The sequence below is a fragment of the Felis catus genome, chromosome D1 (genome assembly GCF_018350175.1).
Source record: "Felis catus isolate Fca126 chromosome D1, F.catus_Fca126_mat1.0, whole genome shotgun sequence".
NCBI classification, from domain to species: Eukaryota; Metazoa; Chordata; class Mammalia; order Carnivora; family Felidae; genus Felis; species Felis catus.
Window position 1 is genome coordinate 77,072,509 of NC_058377.1, and position 18,276 is coordinate 77,090,784.

The 18,276-nt window shown below is 38.2% G+C and overlaps 1 protein-coding gene across 5 annotated transcripts in view; it reads left to right on the forward strand.

Annotated features, from left to right (window-relative positions):
* NELL1 (neural EGFL like 1) overlaps positions 1–17,787 on the forward strand; it is an 883,212-nt gene extending 865,425 nt beyond the window's left edge. For all 5 annotated transcript variants that reach the window (XM_003993068.5, XM_003993069.5, XM_045039061.1 and 2 more), the window contains 3 exons: positions 13,115–13,291; positions 15,670–15,894; positions 17,336–17,787. In XM_003993068.5, coding sequence (XP_003993117.2) covers positions 13,115–13,291; positions 15,670–15,894; positions 17,336–17,386 — 453 coding nt within the window. In that variant the 3' untranslated portion in view covers positions 17,387–17,787. The remainder of the gene's footprint in view (positions 1–13,114; positions 13,292–15,669; positions 15,895–17,335) is intronic.
* Positions 17,788–18,276: the final 489 nt, after the last annotated feature.

Genomic DNA, 18,276 nt, shown 5'->3' on the forward strand with positions numbered 1-18,276 from the left:
TGCAGAGCCCCAGTCTCTGGAATCAATAAGAGATTTTTGTTGAGTCTTGAGTAGTGTGTGAAACCAAAATATCTTTTTCAGTTTTTGTTTTATTTAGGCCCATGGGAGGGAACTTCCTTTAAGTTCCATTAAATCATTAAAACTTCCCAAAGTTTCATTAATTAATTATGCTAATAATCCAAGCAATATAAGTTGATTTATTCTGCTTTGACTCTTTAAACTCTTGCCAAAGTCAGAGGATTAGACTGAAATTCCAGAAAAAAATGAACAATCCTTGTAACCTTATATTGTTAATATAATGGCACCTCTATCACCACCCCACCACCTTATCAATAAAGTACAAGGAAGATTTCCTTCTTTGTGTCTTTGTTTTCCAATTGCATTTATTACTCATTAATAGCATAGCTTCCAAGAACTTGTGGAAGGAGAGGACAGCTTTGATTTAGGAGACAAATTAAAGGGGTGCCTGAGTGGCTTGGTGAGTTAAGTGTCCGTCCGACCCTTGGTTTTGACTCAAATCATAATCTCAGTTTGTGAGCTTGAGCTCTGCATTGGGTTCTGTGCTGACAGCAAAGAGCCTGTTTGAGATTCTCCCTCTCCCTCTCTGAACTGCCTCCCTAGCCCCGCTCAACTCTCATGTACTCTCTCTCTCTCTCTCTCTCTCTCTCTCTCTCTCTCTCTCAAAAGAAATAAAACTTTTTTTTAAAAAGAAGCTAAGTTAAAAAAATCTCCAAAAAGTTCCTTAAAAAAGAAACTAAATTAAAAACCCTAAATCAAATTCTGTAGATCATTCTCAAAAAAATGAATTTGTGACCCTGCTTTTTTCTATTATTTGCATCTAGAAATATTTTAATCCAATTTCATAAGTAGTAGCTCCAACACATAAGCATCCAAATGGACTATAATGGCATCATCATCTTTGAGGCTAAGAAGTCAAGATTGAGACAGAAATACTGGCTGTTAAACCATACTCTTGTTTTCAAATTCAAATAAAACTAAATCACATAATAGCAGAATTATACAAGCCAGCAAAGGGTCAAGGTTTACTATTCAAAGAAGCAGAGTCAAACAGTCTATGGATTCAGGGAAGTCCCTAGTATTTTTCATAAAACTAGAACAAATAACCCTAAAATTTTTATGGAACCACAAAAGACCCCAAATAGCCAAAGCAAACTTGAGAAAGAAGAACACAGCTGGAGGTATCACAATCCCAGATTTCAGATATACCATAAAGCTATATTGATCAAAACAGTGTGGTACTTGCACAGAAACAGACATAGGTCACTGGAACAGAATAGAGAGACCAGAAATGTATCCACACTCATATGGTCAGTTAACCTACAACAAAGGTGGCAGTCTCTTTAATAAATTATGTTGAGAAAATCGGACAGCTACATGCAAAAGAGTGAAACTGGATCACTTTCTTACACTTATATACAAAAATAACTTGAAATGGATTAAAGAACGAAATAGGAGACCTGAAGCCATAAAATTCCTAAAAGAACATATAGGCAGTAATTTCTTTGCCATCAGCCTTAGCAATATTTTTCTAGACATGTCTCCTCATGCTAAAGGAAACAAAAGCAAAAATAAACTATTAGGACTGTAACAAATAAAAGCCTTTGGCACAACAAAGGAAACCAGCAATAAAATGGAAAGGTCTACTGAATGAGAGAAGATATTGCAAATAATATATCTGATAAAGAGATAATATCATAATATACAAAGAACTGATACTGATCACCAAAAATAATCTGATTAAAAATGGGCAAATATCTGAATAGACATTTTCCAAATAGGACATACAGATGGACAGTAGGCACATGAAAAGATGCTCAGCATCATTAATCATCAGGGAAATGCAAATCAAAACCACAATGAGATATCACATCATACCAGTAAGAATGGCCAGTATCAAAGAGACGAGAAATAACAAATGTTGTCAAGGATATGAAGAAAAGGAAACCCTTCTGTACTCTTGGTCGGGATATATATTGGTGCAACCACTGTGGAAGTTACTCAAAAATTAAAAATAGAAATACCCTATAATCCAGTAATTCTACTGGGTATTTACCCAAAGAAAATGAAAATGCTAAGTTGGAAATATATATGCACTCCTGTATTTATTGCCACATTATTTAATGTAGCCAAGATATGGAAGCAAACCAAGTGTCCACTGATAGATGAATGGGTAAAGAAGATTTGGTATGCATATGCATGTATGAAATGTTGGAATATTACCCAACCATGAAAAAGAATGAAATCTGGCCATTTACAACTACATGAGTGGACCTGGAGAGTATTAGGCTAAGTCAAATAAAGATAAATACCATATGATTTAACTCATGTGGGATCTGGAAAAAAAATGAACAAACAAAAAAAGAAACCTCATAATAAAGAGAACTGATGGTTGCTAGAGGAGAGGGGGTTGAGCAGATGGGTGAAATTAAAGATAGAGATTAAGAGGTGTAAACTAGTTATAAAATAAATAACATGGAAATGAAAAGTAGAGCATAGGGAATATAGTCAATAATATGGTGATAATATGATATGGTGACAGATGATGACTATACTTATTGTGGTGAGAGTATTGAGTAATGTATAGAATTATAAAATCACTATGCTGTACACCCGAAACTAATATATTATTGTATGTCAACTATACTTCAATTAGAAATTTTAAAAATTCTCAGGTGATCAGGAGAAAAAGTGGCAGCATCATGAAATTCTCAGGCAGTTTCAGAAAGAGCCACCTTCATTCAGTGATGACCAGAAAGAAAACAAACAAACAAACATGGGAGTTAGGCATAGATATTACAATAATGGGAGTGTGGAGTACAAATTCAGAATACGTACTTGAACAAAATTAGATCATCCATTTGAAGAAACATTTAGATAAAGCTTCTTTAGACCCTCAAAGAAATTAAAGCAAGAATTCCAGCAAGATAGACAAAAAGGCAAGAGCATTAAACGAGAAGGAGAAGGAAAGCGGCTCCTGGAGAATGAATTGAGGGGAAAATCTCTGCACTATGAAGACTACCTCAGAAGCTTCTTGGAATCAAACCAGTACTGCTGCCACAGAGATGAGGGGGGAAAAAACCACTAAGTATGAAAGGGAAAGGTGGAGAAGAAATATGATTACGTGACAGATATGGAAGCTGACAGTAATGATTTAACACGTAGTGGGTTTTCCTGAAGAGAACACAACAAATGCAACAAAACCAATTTCATAGATAAAAGAGAAGGATGACTGATTTGTACACCAAAAGGATTCTCTTACTATAACAAGACCAATCAGTATAAAGCCATCAGGACCAGTACTAGTGCCATAAGCATCAGGACAGCATAAGGTCAGCGTATCCTGGGAAATTTCAGGTTGCCTTCAGACTTTCCTCAAAAACTCAAGATGCCAAAAGACAGTGGAAAAATTATTTGCAAACTATGGTAGGGAAAGTCTTTGAGCTAGGCACTCACAAATACTTCTTACATTGTAGGCTTTAGTTGATGGAATACATATTAAAAGAAGAATCAAAGAATGTAGGACTATGAAGAGAAAAAAACTATACAAGCCAGATGTCAGAAGCCACTCAATCTCATACACGACCTGTGTTGTCATATCATAAAGAGATTAATAACTTCTTTATGATGCTTCAAAATTGTCCTTCAAAGAGAGACTATAAATGAAATGTGTCCTGGCATGCTAACGGTGAAATTGGTGCATTTTTCCCTAGATTATATTATCCACTAAATTAAAGTGCTTTTATCTTCTTATTTTGACCCAGTGTTTATATTATCCAAGGACAATAAGCCTCTTTAGATAGTATTCAAAATAAATACTCAGCTATATGATTCCTATATTATACTTGGAAGATGGAATATCATCTCCCTCATTTAGACTTAGAAGAAAGTTGAATTTAAACCTAGACAAAGCCAGAAATCAACCTTTCTCACTCTACTCTTATTCCTGGGTTCTTTTCTCTTCCCTTAAACTCCTTGGATTATGCAACTTCAAGGCATTCCACCAGGAATGAGAAGACCTGGATTCTATTCCAGGCATTGCTAGTAATTGGCTTCGTGACCTTGAGCAAACAACTTAGCATCAGAGCCTTTTTCCTCAGCTGTACAATTGGCTAGATGATATCAGAAGTTCTTTCTGTCTCTAAAATTCTGTAAGTCTGGAAACTGCTAGTGACATTTATGCCCTCAGTATTTCTCTCTCACCCTTTCCAAAATGTTTTAGTTTGTGGCTTAGCATCATTATTCATATAGACCTTTCAAATCCTTTCCAGGATTTTCTTTTTTGTTTCTTGCCAGCAGCTGGCATTTCTACATTTACTTTACAATAAGTATTATGTATACATTTATTTGCATATTGTACATTGAAATAGGATTAGTATGTCATCATGTACAAATTATTCTTTCAAATTCTCTACAATACAAAGAGTGATAATTTGGATCAATTTCATATTTGAGGGTTTAAATATTTAAATGGTTTAAAAGTAACCTGGATTTCACAACATTGCATTTTTCCACAAGGTTTCAGCTATTCTAACACCTGCTTAAAAATGTCAGGCACTTCAGGATGTCTGAATATCACTATAGAGCTGAGTACACCAGCATTAGTCTTTTGAGTCCATTAATTTTATGTACATGACAGTAGGAATTTTTCTTAAAACATAAGTTTTACATGGAAAGGTTCAAACCTATGCTGAATATTTATTGCTTTTGTATTCTGTCATCTAATTGTGTTATTTTATATATTTTAAATATGAAATACAGCATGAAAATTATAATGTTTAATTATTTTAAGTATATTTATTTATTTTGAGAGAGAGAGAGCAGGGGAGCGGCAGAAAGAGGGAGAGAGAGGATTTCAAGCACAGAGCCTGACGTAGGGCTTGAACTCACAACCATGATACCATGATCTGAGCCAAAATCAAGAGACAGATGCTTAACCAACTGAGCCACCCAGACACCCTGAAAATTATTATATTGAATCACTATTATATTATTAATATTATGTTAATATGATAAATATTCAACAGAAAGGATTGATAAATACTAGAAAAAGTGGTAAACTTGGAGTGAAATCTTTCAAATTCTTTCCCTAGTTTTTGGCTCTCTATATAAATTTTTTTTAATATTATATTTGAGAGAGAGAGAGAGAGAGAGAGTCAGTGAGTGAGTGGGGGAAGGGCAGAAAGAGACAGGACAGAATCTGAAGTAGGCTCCAGGCTCGGAGGTGTCAGCATAGAGCCCAAAACAAGACTCAAACTCAAGAACTGTGAGATGATGACCTGAAATGAAGTCAGACGCTTAACTGACTGAGCCACCCAGGTGCCCCTGGTTCAATATATAATTTATGGTCAGGCTTACCATGACAAGAAAAAGATAAAGAACCTGCAATAAATAATTAGGACATCCATGAAAAAGGGCGTTTCAATAGGTACTATTGAATGATAGTACATAGTATAGCCCAAATAATTTCTCCTGTAACTTAGCCACATATTATCTGAAGTTCTGATAAGATTTAGAAAAGTTAATATGATTTATAAAGGACACATGGAAATTAAGACAACTGGTGGGGAAGAGAGGGTAGGGGGAACAATGTTATTGGATAATTCTGTATAGATATGGTTTGGCAATCTCTTCCTCAGCCCCAAGATCTTCCTTCTGTCCTAAGCATGGAGGTAGAAATGAGGGAACATTTCTTTTGTGTCTGGTACTTATAAGTATCTGCTCATACTTTGAAAACAACCTCATGAAGTAAATATTATTACTTTACAGAAGAAACAAGAAACTCAAGTTTCACACAAGTAAGTGGTGGCAGTAGACCTGAAACCGAGATATCCATGACAAAATTCCAAGGTCTCTAGTCAGAGAAATGGGTTCCCAGCCTTACTGCTCCACATGGGTGTGGTTCTGTGAACTCTGCAAGATTATTTATGTTTCTGAGCCATGTTTTTATCAGTAAGACTGGGTTAATATCTGCAGATACATTTGCTGTGAGAGTGAATTAAGATCAAGATAAATTTGAAGTACCTAGCTCAGAGACTTGCAGAGAGCTCTCTCTCCATGACTAATCACTTACCAAAGAAGACTCAAAGTTCTTTTAAAGGCCACTTTCCCCCTTGAGAGTCAGTACACCAGGTTAGCTACTAGTGTTTCATGCCAATTGAAAAAGAAGTCTTGAAACATGTCCACAACTTAATGGAGGTCGGCAATAACAGTAGGCCCAAATGGATTTCGGATTTTGTTTAGATGCCATGTGCTTCCTTAACAGTGACAATAATTTTATGCATCTTTAGACCACTTAGTTGATTAGGCCCAGAAAGATTGCTAAATTGCTTGGAACCCATGTTCTTCTAGCATTATCCAGACCACAGAATGAAAAATGGTGGTCTCTTTGGGCTTGACCTCTAAATCTTAGTTATATCCCAGCTTCTTTTCACAGATACCCATCTGTGGCTCTTCCATTCATAAATTTGTCCAGAGCCTTAGGAGACATCTTTATTTTCTACCTGTGCTACATGGGAAGATAGAGAGGTCTCAGATTTTTAACTTCTTGGAAACTGCAGCATTTTAGTATGAGTGGTCATATTATATTGTTGATTATGGAGATGAATAGACAAATGGATACACAGTCACCTGACATGCCCTTGTAGTCATGAATGATTTGTTATAGGGACATGGAAAAGCGAAGTATTATTGTATTCTAGGAGGATGCAGAAAGGAATAAGGAAAGATGTCACAGAGGAAGTGACATTTGAGTGAGACCTTCGAGGATGAGAAATTTAGCCAAGTAGAGATGTGGGGAAAGTGAATCCCAAGCAGAGGGAATAGCAAGAACAAAGATGCAGAAACATTGCATGTGTTAAGGAAAATATGAAGTAAATGGTGGGCTTAGAATATCAGAAAAAAAGAAGAGTATGGGAGGGGGATAACTGATAATAAGCCGAGAGAGAAAGGTTACAGATAGAGCCACACAGTGGAATTCAGACTTTATTCTGTGGGCAGCAGAGTATCATGAGTGACTTTTTGTTGAGGATTGGCATGGCCCAACCAAAGTCTGATTGACAGCACAGTAGAAGGACTGAGGAGATCCAAACTAAATGGAGAGGTACCACTTAGACTGAATTGAAGGTTCAGGAGAGTAAAGATGAGAACCCGAAGGAGGGTTAGAGACAGAAGATCACATGAAAGGTAACACCGAAATTAAGTCATGGGTCTTGATAAATGATAATGTCAGACACTCACTCCCTGTGGCCATGTGTGCCCTCATTCTGTGGGCAGAAGCTCCAGAGTGGCATATTTGCAACTTAGCTGCCCCATTTTCCTGGGTCAAAAGTGTTCCGGTGCCAATGATCAGAGAAGGAGCCAGGGTTGCAAGTTAGGCTTGCATTTATTCCTACACCTTCATCTACTTCTAGTAGTAACTGGAAAATCCAGTGGGAGAAAACAAGCTGTGAAGACCAGATTTTATTTCTGTGCTGCCTGCAGGATTGTTTTGTTTTGTTCATTTTCTTAGTTGAAAAGTGAATAGCATTCATCCTTTAACTAAATGTAGTACTAGAGATGGATAGGGAAATAGATACCATAAATAACCACTTGCGCTCTGCAAGTGGAGGGCCAAATTCCTGTGGCAACACAGAAGAAGGGTAAAGTGGAGAGGATCTTTGCCATGAGATTGTCTGGAATGCTGACCACATGACCTGGCCTCATACAAGCCTTTGCTCAGAAACTGAGAAAGGTGGCCAGATTAGGGAAACCTAAGGGGTTCCTTCAGGCAAGAAGAAAGCCCTGTCTGCAAGGAGCTGACAATAAAATAACCCTGCCGTTCTCCTGTGGCACCCATTCGTAGAGTGAAGAACAGGGATGAATCAGCTTGTGCCTGGGGCCAGGGTAGAGGCTAGCTTTCTGAAATCCTGCAGTTTACTCCTAAAAATGCTTTGCTTTGCTCTCTAAACCTAACCAGTGACATTGTCAATACCTTCCTCTCTAGGGTGTTCTTGATGGAAGGAGTTGGCTGTGCCAGCCCTAAAATTGTGCTTCCTTTTCTTTGAAACATGAACACATTGGCAAGTTTAGTTCACCCTCAAAACTCTAGGGGTCCTGTCAAGGAACAGGGTCGTCTTTTCTGTTCTCCTCACTTCATACTTCTACTGCATGTAGTTCCAAATCCTGCCTTTTCATTGCTTTGTTTCTCCATCAGAGGTGTCAAACTCTTCCTTGGACCAGAATCCCCTGGAGGGTTTGTGAAACTTTGATCACTGAGTCTACCCCATAGACTTTCTTGTTTGGTGAGTCTGGGTTTGGGCACAACAATTTGCATTTCTAAGTAGTTTCCAGGAGATTCTAATGCTGCTTGTCAGAGGACCACATTTGAGAACATTGCCTCAAGAATCCTTCTGATTTGAGTTGTGTGAAGTCCTTTTATCCTACCCTTAGCATATTGGAAAATCATTGCCATGAATGTCTGGAGTGAGGTCTGGTTCCTGTTTTGTCATTAATTTGCTCTGTGAGAGAAGTGCTTTCCCCTCTCTGGACCTGATTTCCTCTTCATTAAAACGAGACATTTGGAATCAATGACTGTTAAGAGTTTTATTAGAGAAGTGCTAATTAGAGAGGGCTGGTTGTGTGGTGTAACCTGAAGCCAAATTAATATTTTGTAAAGACTGGATATCACAACACAAAAATTTGTATGTGAGAAGGTAGAATAGATGGGTCTAGAGTACCACTCCTAATTTTACTCTTTATATCAAAGATCAAAAAATGTTTTCTATGAAGGGCCAGATGGTCTTTGCATAACTGTCAGGTCTCTGTCTCACATACTGAACTCTGCCATTAGAGTGTGAAAACAGCCAAAGGAAATATGTAAATGAACAAGGGAAGGTGTGTTTTAATAAAACTTTATTTCCAGAAACAGGTGACTGGCTGAATTTAGACTGTAGGTGTCAGTTTGCCAAACCCAGGTTATATTATAATTGAATTTACATAAATAATCTTACCTAAGTTTTTATTTACTTATTTTAAGAGAGAGTGTGCCTATGTACGTGAGTTGGGGAGGGGCAGCAAGAGAGAGCGACAGCGAGAGCGAGAGCGAGAGCGAGAGCGAGAGCGAGAGAGAGAGAGAGAGAATGAATCCCAAGCAGGCTCCACACTGTCAGCACAGAGCCTGATGTTCGGTTTGGTCTCATGAACTGTGAGATCATGACCTGAGCTGAAATCAAGTCAGACACATAACAACCTGAGCCACCCAGGCACCCCAAGACCTCCACCTTCTTGATTTAAAAGTTTCAAAACTGTGGCAGAAAAGTGATATTATGCAATCTGGAGTAAATAATGTGTTAACTATTCAGTAATAAAATGTGTAATTTATAGTATAAAACCTGTAACTTTCCATGGCGTAAGAATAAATCCCTTTTTTATTTGATGGGAAAGTGTATGTCCCTGCTTCTTAAAATTCAGGAGCAATTTAAATAATATAGTAGTCATTGTTTATAGCTGAAATCCATTATAAAATTACATAAAAGCATTTAGCTTCTACAGCAGAAGGGTGAAAAAATACATCCTTGGCATTTAGATGGGGCTTATTCTGACCAATCCAGCTAGGACTGAGGTCAGGCTCTGGGAATGACCCCAGAGATCTAGCATGAGAAAGATTACTCACCAACTTTGAGCTCAATTGTCTTGCCAAGTTTAGATGCTAGTGTGGCTGTGTTCTGTTAGGTGAGGTTTTGTAATGGCATTCTCATTGAATTAATGGAGCCACCTGTGACATTTTCATTATTAAAAATGATTTTCTTGACAGTTACTCTGTAATTCAAAAGGCAGAATGAACATAGCCATTGTTCTAAAATATGTTAGAACCTAAGAGGGGCCTATTTGGCATTTTCACATAATTGATGAGATAGGAAATTGCTTTATTTTGCACTAACCCTGGAGGCTATCCACTTATTCTTATTCATTCTTTTAATCCCCACATGCAGAGAGAAACCTAACATTCTGATTGGGCCTTATTGCCTGTGGTACGATAGCCTCTTCTAAAGCAATGTGTCCCTGTTTACTGTGGTTTGTGGATAAAGCTTTTAGGTTATGGAGGCCCAATCATTCTATACTTGGGGAGAGTAATACTGTGACCTCAGTAGCTGACCTGACCATATGATTTTATATGGTAGCTACCGTTACTTTTTTTTAGCTTGTGTTGGTTAAAATAAATCACTAGGGAGTTATTCTGGGCAATGGTTACACGAGCAAAATACATAACTGAGTTAAAATAAGGGCCTATTGTTGGAAGAGTCCCAGAATCTTGAGAGTCCTTTGTCCAGACTAGTTATAATCTCTGACTCAATGCATTTGCTTAACTTGAGTGTGTGTTTGTATAATCTGTCATCCCTTGATAGTTAGAAAATTATGATTTCTTGTCATTTTATGCAATAGTAGCTAAAATGCACATGCTTTGAGGAAAAGCATTTTTCAACCTGTTATGTCGTTATATACACAGCCAGCAGGTCTCCTTTCCATTCTCCATAAAAAAATGTAAAGCATTTAAAGATTTCCACTTCAGCTGACAGTAAACTTGTCTCAGTGAGCGCTGTCCTATTCAACATTGTTATCGATGAAGTAGATGAAGACCCTGAGGGCAGATCCATCAAGTTTGCAGATGTCACTAGACTATGAAGGAGGACGAACTATGGTGGATGACAGAAACAGCATTTAGAAAACATTGTGACAGGAAGAGAGATGAAATGAATCTAACAAGGTAAAATACAATAAGGATAAATATCAGGTTTTATAGTTGCTGCCCCCAAACAACTGAGTACACAAGATTGGGATAGTGCTTAATGAGGTTTTAGTCTTCATTAAGTTCAATATAAATCAACATCATGACATACCATAGTAAGTAGGGAAGTAAATATTGAAACCAGGCTACTTTAAAGAACACATAGAGCTTAAAACAAGGTGACCGTGAGTCCCAATTCACTGCTGGTCAGACTGTTACTGAAGAATTATATTTAGTTCTTTTACTCAGCTACCTCATTTGAGAAATGGAGTGTAAATTGTACTCCACAGATTTATCAAGACTAAATGTGCTGGGATGCCTGGGTGGCTCATGGGTTAAGTATCCAACTTCAGATCCAGGTCACGATCTCGTGATTTCTGGGTTTAAGCCTCGTATCGGGCTCTCTGCTGTTAGCGTGGAGGCTGCGTCAGATCCTTTGTGTGTGTGTGTGTGTGTGTGTGTGTGTGTGTGTGTGTGTGTCTCAAAAATTAAAATAACCTTAAAATATTAAATGTGCTAATGCATATAAAAGACAGCACAATGTACAGCACAAAATGTTAAAATCAAGGTAGAGTATTGTTATTATTATATTGGAAATACTTAAACTGTTGAAGAAGAAGACAACTATAACAATGAAAGGATTCAAAACTAGTGGTACTAGTCCAAAAATTAAGAGATAATCCAGAGATGAGATGATTCAGTGGAAACATAATGCTCTCTTCTACAAATGGAAGAGTTGAAAGTTGAAAGTGTGGCAGAGGGGATTGGGAGTTCTGTGATTAGCAAGAGTGTGAACAAATATCAGTGGATAGAGGCAACAAGAAGTCCAGTTTTTAACATTCATACATGAACAGAGATATATACATTGAATGCCTTCCATAGTGGTGGCTTCCTTGAGACTGGAGTACTTCAAGCATAGGCTTGATGACTTGATATGGTTGCTCTAGAGAAGTTTCAAGTGTAGACCCAGGAAGCTTGGTTATGTGTCCTGGCTCTGAGATTCTTTAGTTTTTAAATATTCAGCAAAGCAGTCATAACCACACATGGTGGCCACACGTCTTACATTTTCAGCGTCTTCACTGTCTGAAGTGAAAAGTTATTGTAAGCAACAGATGTATAATGGGTGCATGCTGCAAATGTACGATCATTTTTTTGTAGTTTATTTTTGAGAGAGAGAAAGAGTGAGCACAAACAGGGGAGGGGCAGAGAGAGAGACAGAAGCTAAAGTAGGCTCCAGGCTCTTAGCTGTCAGCGCAGAGCCCGACACAGGGCTCGAACCAACCAACCATGAGACCATGATCTGAGCCAAAGTCAGAGGCTTAACCTACTGAGCCACCCAGGCATCCCTGCAAATGTACTGTGTTAATGTTTGAGTGCTGTTGAACTTCAAGTCTTTACGAGTGTTCAGGGCCATTACTCCAGAAATTGTACTGTGCCTATTATTTGGACACCTAGGGTGTAAGAGGCACCTGATATAGCCCTTTGTAATAAATAGCCTAAAGCCTATCTTGTAGAAGAAAAATTGTTTTGAAACCAGAAGCCCTGGTGATGCTCCTTAGAGATCTTTAACTCCATACTGGATAAGTCATTTAGCCTCTCTTGGCCTCAGTTAATTTTTCTGTAAAAAAGGGTAAAGTCAGACTTCCTCCCAGAGTTGAGACAGAGATAAAATTAGATGAATACATTTGAATGCATTTGGTGGTATCATTGTAAACTGGGAAAAATACAGGAGCATAGTTTTCCCATTAAACGAGTTCTTGAACATATATGCATTTTTAAATCCTTGGTTTAATTGTAATTTTAATTAGAAATGTAATTTTTTGGAAACATTTAAGAAAAAAAGAGTTTCAAGGAACATACGACTTTTTGAATTTAGAAATATCTCCATTTTTTAACGTTTATTTATTTTTGAAACAGAGAGAGACAGAGCATGAACGGGGGAGGGGCAGAGAGAGAGGGAGACACAGAATCGGAAGCAGGCTCCAGGCTCCGAGCCGTCAGCCCAGAGCCCGATGCGGGGCTCGAACTCACGGACCGCGAGATCGTGACCTGAGCTGAAGTCGGACGCTTAACCGACTGAGCCACCCAGGCGCCCCAGAAATATCTCCATTTTTACATGAGCTGCTCTGCAGGCAAAGTTAGGGAAAGACGGTGTGTATATGTGTGAGTGCACACACGTGCATCTGTTTTAAACAAAATGAAAGGTGGACAGGGGAGTACTCTGACTCTAAGAAATCCTTCCTATGTGCTCTATTTATAAGGTTTCCCTTTCCTAGTGCAGCCACCTTGTTTCCCTAATGATGTAACCTCCTTAACCTCATCTCTAAACAGGATGGAAAGATCTTCTGCCGACGGACAGCTTGTGATTGCCAGAATCCAAGCGTTGACCTTTTCTGTTGCCCAGAGTGTGACACCAGGGTCACAAGCCAATGTTTAGATCAAAATGGACACAAGCTCTATCGAAGCGGAGACAATTGGACTCATAGCTGCCAGCAGTGCCGGTGTCTGGTATGTCAGCTTCCCTTAGAATGTTTTCTCCCTTTACTCTGGAAAGGTTGCAAACTCAGTTGCTTATGGGTTTTAGTTTCTGCTATTTTTGATCCTATTCAGGAAACTTGAGTCTTGTGGCTACTACAGGGCATATGCTCTGCCTAAAGACATTCAGATTCTACTATTTAAAACAATATACAAAGACAGGGTGGGGGGATGGGTGATATAGCTGACGGGGCAAAGGAGTACACTTCTGATGAGCACTGGGTGATGTATGGAATAGTTGAAATCACTATACTGTATATCTGAAACCAATATTACAGTGCATGTTAACTGTCCTGGAATTAAAACACAAAACAAAAAAATCAATATACAAGACTAAAAGAATGTGTTTATGGGTCAGATTTGGCTCAACTTATGTTAGTTTACACCTACTTTTTGGCAAATCCAGATGAAGCAAAATCTCTGCATGATAGAAAACTTTCAAAGCCTTGACCAGGACTTGTAGTTCTTAAAGAGCCAAATCTTTGATTTCTTGGGACCTAACCATTAAAAGTTTCAATAGGAGACATAACAGAACATGGTAGAAATATCAGGGATGGAGTCATAGAGACTTAGAATTCAGTCTTGCTTCTCCCACCTGCTAGCTCTGTGTTATTAACTCAGGCAAATCCTCACCTTGCACTGATCATTCTTTCCTTGTACACAAGTGGAATACCAATTTTGTAGGACTGTTAGGAAGATGAGAGAACATATGTGAAGTGCAAATACAGTGCATGGCACATAGAAGGTACTTAGCATACAGAAGTCACTACTGATAACGTTTTCTAGATGTTTCAGATGCTAAACCTTCATATAGAACAAGTAGAGGTAATTTTGGATCTTCATATAAAGATACTAATGGTATAATCAGATTTGAGAATGTCCGAAGAAAAGACTTAATTTCTGGACCTAGTTCTTTCTCTTTCAAATCATACCACAAAGTTTTCAAAGGATGCAAAGACTGTTAGGCTATATAATCCTAGTGAATCTTATGTTCCTTCTTTGAGGGAGTCATAACTATTGGAACCAAGTCACAACCAAATCTACTTGTAATAGAACCTATAAGCAGCATTCCATACTTTAACATTTTCTAAAATTAGTGATTTAGTCCGTGAATACTGTATGAAAATAAGCATTTAGAGAAATTGTACTGTAAATTTCTCTCAGATTTTCTAAAGTCTCCTGGTGAATGTGCAGATCATCTTAGTAGAATACATCCTTCTGAATCACCCCTAATACTGAGGAGTAGAATTCAGATATACTCAAATCAGTCATTTTTTTTCAAGCTCCCATCTGAGGGCAACTGAACCCAACACAACTATATCAGTCTGGAAAATTGCATTTCTTTTTCAAGAAGTCAGTCATCAGGCACTTAGAAGAATTGGGATTAATTTCAGACATGAAATTTTCATTGAATTTCAGAAGTATTTCCATGTCCATCCCTAGCCCCTAAGGCTAATATCTCCTGGGAAAACTGAAGATGTTGAACACGTAGCTTAATAATTATTTGAGTATACTGTGGGTCATATTTACTAAATAGACTCTGGATGATATAATGGTGAGCATGATAGACCTTGTCTGTTATGTAGCTGACCAAATCGTTAGGCGTGAGTTTTCATAAATTATAATGAATTTCCATGATAACTGAAGAGGCGGCTAGAGAAATAGTTATAGGCAGCTCAGTGGAGCCACAGTTGCCAGACTCTGAAACACAGAGGTTCCATCTGAACTATAATACCTTGCTACATGTTAGTGATGTCACTAGCTAAATGTCACATTCAAAACCATTCTGAAGTAGTTCTCCCAGTCTCAATTTTAAATTTGATACTAAGAACTCAGTTTATGATGTTGTTGAAATATTACAGTGCTTCAGGTTCCGCTTTGACCTTAAGAGAAGTTAATTTCTCTTAAGACACTAGCCATCACCTTATCACCTATGCACTTACTTGTTCATTCAATTAGCATTTTTTTGACCAAAACTGTGCTAAGCATCAGGGAGACAAAGAAACAAGCCCAAAGCCTAAATGCTCAAAACTTAATCTGGAGTTGTACTGATAAGGAACATAAATGTGATGATAAAAAATAGTTATGGGGTGCCATTGGTACACAGATGTGGACCTGCCTCTTTCTCAGGCTGCAGTATAGACAGTCAGCAAAAGTACCATGGAGGAGGTGATATCTAATCTATAGGAGCTCTTCAAGGAGGAAGCACATTATACCCATAAAGGTGGAAGTAGAAACATACAGTGAGGACAGTGATGATAATTACTGTCCCTCCCCACCCCCGGCAGGACTTTGGGAGCATAATTGTTCATAAGAATAAAGATAAACCATTTCTGGCTCTCTCTCAACAGGAAGGAGAGGTAGACTGTTGGCCACTCACTTGCCCCAATCTGAGCTGTGAGTACACAGCCATGTTGGAAGGGGAGTGTTGTCCCCGCTGTGTCAGTGACCCCTGCCTGGCTGATAACATTGCCTACGACATCAGAAAAACTTGTCTGGACAGCTATGGCATTTCAAGGCTGAGCGGCGCAGTGTGGACAATGGCTGGATCTCCCTGCACAACTTGCAAATGCAAGGTAATTGGATGTCCTGAGGACAATTGGGCCTTGAACAGTTGTCACAAAGTACCTGCGGGAGGTTCATTCCTGATGTTTCTGAATGCACAGGTTCTGAGGGGCATGATGGAAACACAGGCATTTCCATCTCAAGGGAGGTTAATATGTCTGAGCGGATCGGAGCCACACTGTGTATATAGATAAATTCCAAATGAACATGGACTAAAACAGTCCTCTTTCTTGCCTTTGAACTACAGAATTTTAACAATTGACACTAGGTCCAATTATGGCTGATTTAAGCTATTTTGACCTGCATATTAAAAAGGAAAGAAAGAAAACAGATCTCTTTTTCATGCTGGAAAAATTTATAAGCCCTTTCATGAAACTGTCAGTGTTAGAAGAAAGTGCTCTATGAAGTTGTTTGCTTTAATTATCACAGTATCTAATGTAGGGACTTGAAGCTCTTGCTGCAGGATTTAATTGTGATTATTTTCCTGTCATTTTGGAGGAATTCCCATGAGCGATCCTCATACGTCTTTGATATTAAAAACTGACCCCTTCCTCCCTACAAAGCTTGAGAAGAGCTATGGCTACAGCTGACTTGAAGCTGGGGTTAGGCAGTCATCTCTGCCAAAACATTGAAGATTCTCCTGATGAAGCACATTTAAAATATTAGTCTATTCGGTTCTGTCAAATCCTGGCTCAGCTTCAGCGGAAGGTTCCCAAGTCATCTCTTTATGGCTGTTCTAAAGGTGGATTCTTTTCTTTTTTCTGGAAAGTACCATCTTTAAATTCAGCCCCAATAGGAAAAGGCCAATATCAACCTGCACATAGCAAAAGAGCCACAGTCCCGTGTGTACTTTCAAGCCCCAGTAAACTTAGCGACTAGGGGATGTGGAGACCTGTGTTATGTATTAGTATTTCTTTGAGGTCAGGTTTGAGATTCATTTAGGGAGATTATCAAGGTATATTAACATTAATTTCCATTAATTTATATATCTAAATATGTACTGTTCCCTTCATAGTCACCACTGAGGACTCTGTTCCTATTATGCAAACCTTTCTGGAACCCATTTTGGAGTTGCCTTCATGTTCTTCTACTTTTGATTTGCTTTGTCAATGACAAATTATCTTTGAGGGGTATGTTTTTGAAAACAATTTTATTTAGAATAAGTCCGGTGACTAAGTTGCGTGAACAACCTGGAAATACAGGGGACGAATCCCAAACATGGTTTGGGAGGTATAAACTTGCACTGCCAGTAGGAGCTAGCAAAGGGACTCAGGAGGATCTCCTATGTCTTTCCTTCCCCCACCTCCTCTAGCATTTTTCTGGTAGTTTTTCAGTAGCATTCATGGAGCTTATCTCAAAATGGAGATGGTCATTTTGGATATGAAAATGCATACTGCTGATTGATTTATATCCTCTGTCTCAGTTGGCTAACGCTTTTGTCTTGATGCACAGAATGGAAGTGTCTGCTGTTCTGTGGATTTGGAGTGTCTTCATAATAATTGAAGTATTTAAAATGGACTCATCATTGCGGGAGAAAAATGGACGAAATGACCATCCAGCATGGTGAAGAACAGGAATTGGTGTTTTGTTTTGTTTTTTACCACAATTACCAAAGTCTCCATCTGAGGAAGGTGTTTGGGGGTTGCCTTTTGGATCTATCACTTTGTTCATTCTTGCTAACCTAGTCTAGGTGACCTACAGTGGTTGTTATAAGAAGTTTCCCGTGTTGTAAATCACGTTTCCCTCATCAAATCATTTGCAAATACATTTAAATGATCTCATGGTAAATGTTGATGTGTTTTTTGGTTTATTTTGTGTACTAACATAATAGAGACTCGGCTCTTTTTATTCATTTTTTTCTTGAGTTTTGGATCAAATTCTACAAATAAAGTTGCCTGTTGTGATTCTGTCCCATCCACTGCATACTTAGTATCGAGACCCCTGTGAAATGTTTTGATGAATGTATGTAGAGTCTAACTGAATCATACTTACATTTCAGACTATTGAACACACTTAGATGCTTACTCATTCACTTTAAACAAGGTGAAAGAAATTCTGATATAGTAAAGAGGGGCAAGGCCACAAACATGATTATATAATTATTGTTAAATATAATTATTGTTAAAAGAACTTTCTCCTCCCTCTTGCAAATAAGACAAGAGCTTAAGTCACAATTTAGAAGCAGCAATACTTACCACCTTTCCAGGCACTGAAAAATTGATAACTTACAAGGGACTTGCATATCTATTAATTCAGTTATCATCCTAGCACAGGTGAATGGTGTAATTCCTACATTACATTACGTTCCTGCATTACAGAATAGTAAATTAATGGCTCCTGAGCAACAGTTTGTTTGGTTGACTTATACCATGTTGGGACTGGTGGCCAGCTCT